The sequence below is a fragment of the Morone saxatilis genome, unplaced genomic scaffold (genome assembly GCF_004916995.1).
Source record: "Morone saxatilis isolate NCDOM2014 unplaced genomic scaffold, NCSU_SB_2.0 Contig11, whole genome shotgun sequence".
NCBI lineage: Eukaryota > Metazoa > Chordata > Actinopteri > Moronidae > Morone > Morone saxatilis.
This window is the reverse complement of record NW_023339663.1, coordinates 12,679,021-12,683,151: the sequence shown is the minus strand read 5'-3', so window position 1 is coordinate 12,683,151 and position 4,131 is coordinate 12,679,021. Positions and strand designations below refer to the sequence as shown.

The following is a 4,131-nucleotide window of genomic DNA, read 5'->3' as shown; positions in this document are numbered from 1 at the left end:
AAGGGGGTAAATACTTTTTCACAGCACTGTATACCGTATATCAGATCTGAGCTCCTTGGGGCTACTTCTCTTATTTTCAAAAAACAATCATGGCCTGTGGAAACCTGTCCTTAAAGAGTGCATGCTCTGCTGATCTAATGATGTAATGTCAGGTCATGGGAGGTTCAATAAAGGTGGATCACCTCCCGATGCAGCACCTACTGTGCTGTGTTTGGTATCATACTGTGTACCTCCCATGGCTCCAAGTGTAAACAAGAGACTCTTCCAGTACTGTTGCTATCACTCACAACTCTTTCTCACTCACTCTTGTTCTTTCTATGTTATGGATTTTTGAGTAACTGGAGTAACATAGTCAGACATCATTTAGTTAAAAATCACTAAACGTAATGCAAAGACCATTTCATATTTAATTACAGGCAGATGTGTAGTGTCATTCTCCATATTGTCTTTCTAATTTTGTATTATTATGTACTATCATCCTATTTGCAGTGTCTCTGCCAACACACCATTATTCTCACTCATGTGGTAATTATATAATTTATAACACAACTGATTAGAAATGCTCATCAGAAAAATTGCCTTCATAAAACTGCCGTTGTCTCTCTCTACGCACATGCAGCCCCCTCTCTCACCCCCAGTCCCATGACTTTTATTCATAATTTTGCAGCAATTAGGGGATTGATAACACTCAAGTGCTATTAGGTGAGAGGAAGGTATATAGTCAGGTTTTGTATTTAAGAGAGCATACATTTTTTTTATGTTTGATAATATTGTATGAATTTGCATTTGAATTTAGCTGGGATCTTGAGCAAGCTGCTTTTTAAGTCAGCTTATTTCTCAGTCGCTGTCTCTATCAACCACAGTGTATATAAGAAAAAAAAAACATTAGAAACAGTATGCCACTTTTCTGTATTACTTTTGATTAAAGCACCTGTAGCTGCAAGTTCCACTTCCTCTACAGTGGCCTGTGAGCATTATTCATCACAGTCTGTTTGTTGAGTCACTCACTGTTGAATGGTCTTAAAATTGCTGTTCTTGATGGAATTTTCAAACTAAAAGGCGGCTTAAAATAAAGTACTTATGACTCTTTCCAAGTAACAAAGCATATGACTTTCAACGCAACTCTATGTAACAAATTCAATTTCAAATTACAGTTGAAAACCATTCCCTTTAATGAGCTCCTTCTGGCTGTGGGACTAACTTCTTTATGCTTAGGCTTCTTCAGTAATCAAAATCACTAGACTGAACATATATCACAAAATAGAAATGCTCTGGAAGCAACGTTAAACAACATTTTATCACTGAATCAAATGACTCTGTAGATTTGTCACTTTGAACAACCTAATTTTACACAAAGGATTATCACCTGACTCTGCAGCTCCACAGAGATTCTTAGCCGGTTTGAGCTTATTGTTTTGGTTTAACAGTCACATATTTTCTGTATTCTTTGTGTCTGTCAGCTTGCTTTGGAATTATTTTATCTGCAATTAAATTAAGTAAAAGGTTTTTTTAACTGTAATCTCTGATCCTACCAGATCAGATGTGTTCAACTTGAGTATAAAATCTCAAGAATTGCAGAGAGAGGATAGGGATACCAGATTTGAAAAGTAATCTTGTGATTATTTACATACAGATATAGTCTGCAGTGACCTAGTTTGCTGCTTTGTAGGATAATGTGCTGCTCTCAATTTTGTCACAATCTCACACAAACTATTGCGTGGTCTGAAACCAGCCTTGGTGAGCTTTAGAGGTGCATGTAGGCGTACTTTTGAACTTTGAACAGAGCCAGGCTATTTGTTTTCCCAGGCTTCAAGTCCTTATGGTTAGGTAAGATAATCAACCTCCATACTTAGATAGATATGAAAGTCTCGGAAGGAGGGAGCTTCGTATTACTGATAAGAAGGATGACCCAAACTATCAAAATTAGACCAAGTTGTAATAAACTGGAATTATCCTTTAAGCTGAGGCTCTAGCAGGTTCTCTCTTAAAACCCTGTCCTTCCTAATTCAGTCCATGATCTCTTTTCTTGTTGGTAGCAGTAGCTCTCTCTGTCAAAAGTGCCCCATACTCTCTCTGCATCTCCTCTATTCCACCTGCTGTGCTTATCTGTTTGTGCTCTGTTCACTCAGCTCCTGGTGTTAGCGCCTGGCACGACACAAAGAATAAGCACTGTTAGTCACTGCAGACCTCCGGAGGAGCATCTCTTGCCGTAGGTCGGCACAACATGGAGAGGGCTGCCACCACGGGAAGTGACCCTTGACTGGCACAACAGACGCACTGCCAGAGGAGTGGCGACCAGTGGGAGGAACATAGACGTCCAATTATACAGAAAACCAAAGGGGAATGAAAGAGAAAAGCCTATCTCTGTTTTAAACACTACAACTATATCAAAGCTCTGCATTACTTTAAGCATCTCTGTTTTTTGGACTTGTTGCATGTTCATTAATTCTGAAGATGACATTATTTACTCCTCATGATTTAGTGTCAGTGGCAAGAGTGAAGAAGAGGGAGGAAGCTGTGAGAAGTTTGGCAGGTAGAGTAGACAGCCGGCTCAATCTTGAAATCACAGCAGGTGTTTGTTTGTCTCACCTGTAACAACCTGGCTGCCCAGTTGGCTGGAGATCAGTTTTGTTGAACCTTGCTGTCACATGTAGAAGATTGACTAAGTAAGCATTTATATGTTTCATTTAATCTTTACAAATGTTATAATTACATTTTACCAACCAAAGTTTAGTTGACCAACTAAATGCATTTTATAACCTAGATCTATTCTTTGGTTCAACTTCCACAATTACACATCACTGAACTCCCTCAGGACTTTTTGTTCCCAGCAACTCTCGCTCCAAATCTTTGTCCAAAAAACGCTAGTTGCCTAGGGGGGGGATCTCTTTCTTACTTGCTTTCCCCCAAAGTACAGCCTGAAGCATGACATTTTTTACAGGTGATAGATAAAAAAAATACACTACTTTTCTTTGCATAATCAAAAGAAATGCTTTAGTCAGGATAACATGTTGTTATTTTCTATGCCTAAGGGTTGTTCTGTGATATGCTGGTTAATCAAGATATTGAGAGGAATTTGGAATGGTTCAGTGTACAATTCATATATTCGTGTGTTTGACACTTTAAGGTTAGCTGGTTACCAAATACATGTCCTTAAAACTGAGTGGCAGGTTGCTGCTGGTCAAGATAATGGCTCTAGTGGGGCCAACTGTGGTCAAGAACTGGCAGTGTTTCTGTACCAGCAGTTCACTGACCTTTATCACATGTTAGACCTTCCAGCAAAATTGCAACAAGTAGCCATCACCACTTTGCCCAACCAAGACACTTGAAGGCTCACAATTTTTTGGGCTTATAAACTAAAACCAACCTCTGAATCTGGCCCATTTATTCCTTCATAACAAAATATTTTGATTATTTCCTGTCCTTAATCTCAGATTTGGACTGCACAGTTTTCTGATCTGTTCCACAAAAAAAAAAAACAGAATAGAGTGAATAATTGAAGTAATTGAAAACAACAAAGACTCCAGGGCTATGCAAATGTAACACAATTGCTTTGTGTGATTTTACAGCTAACCTGATTGGTGCACTTCAAACAAACTCTTGTTTGTTTGCCTCTTTGGTTTGACTTATTTAAGCTGGTATAAAAGTGTTCATTAGAATCAAACAACTGCATAGAAACCACTGAAATTTTTTTTTCCAGTTCCAGGCAAACTGTGGTGCAGTTTGTTTGGAAATTTGCGATAGTAGATGTGAGCATAATTTAAAGGAATTAACTAATATTAATTTCATCTGTAGATCATGAACTGTCCACGACTGATGATCTGTATCAGCAATGTAGCCTCTACGAAACATTATTTGGTGACCAGGGTTAACACACATACATGTCAACACTTCAGGGATTTCCCTGCACATCAGAAAGTGGAAAGGTGTTAAAACAGAGGTGTGTTGTGCCTGCATCCCACTCTTGCAGTATTTTGGCAGTTCCTCATTTAAGAAAAATAACATATATACCCACAATATTGTATCCCCTCTGTAATATCACAGTACACAATGCTTAATTTTATTTCAGTTTTTAGTTTTTTAGTATTTCTTTGTGACATCAGACGAGTTTAATAATAGGCACACAATTTT

At 38.2% G+C, this 4,131-nt stretch overlaps 1 protein-coding gene across 1 annotated transcript in view; it reads right to left on the bottom strand.

Moving 5' to 3' along the window:
- The window catches only part of syt7b (synaptotagmin VIIb), a 54,878-nt gene extending 52,567 nt beyond the window's left edge, over positions 1 to 2,311 (bottom strand). Inside the window, exon 1 of the mRNA XM_035652034.1 lies at positions 2,188 to 2,311. Within this exon, the coding sequence (XP_035507927.1) occupies positions 2,188 to 2,311 (124 nt within the window). The remainder of the gene's footprint in view (positions 1 to 2,187) is intronic.
- Positions 2,312 to 4,131: the final 1,820 nt, after the last annotated feature.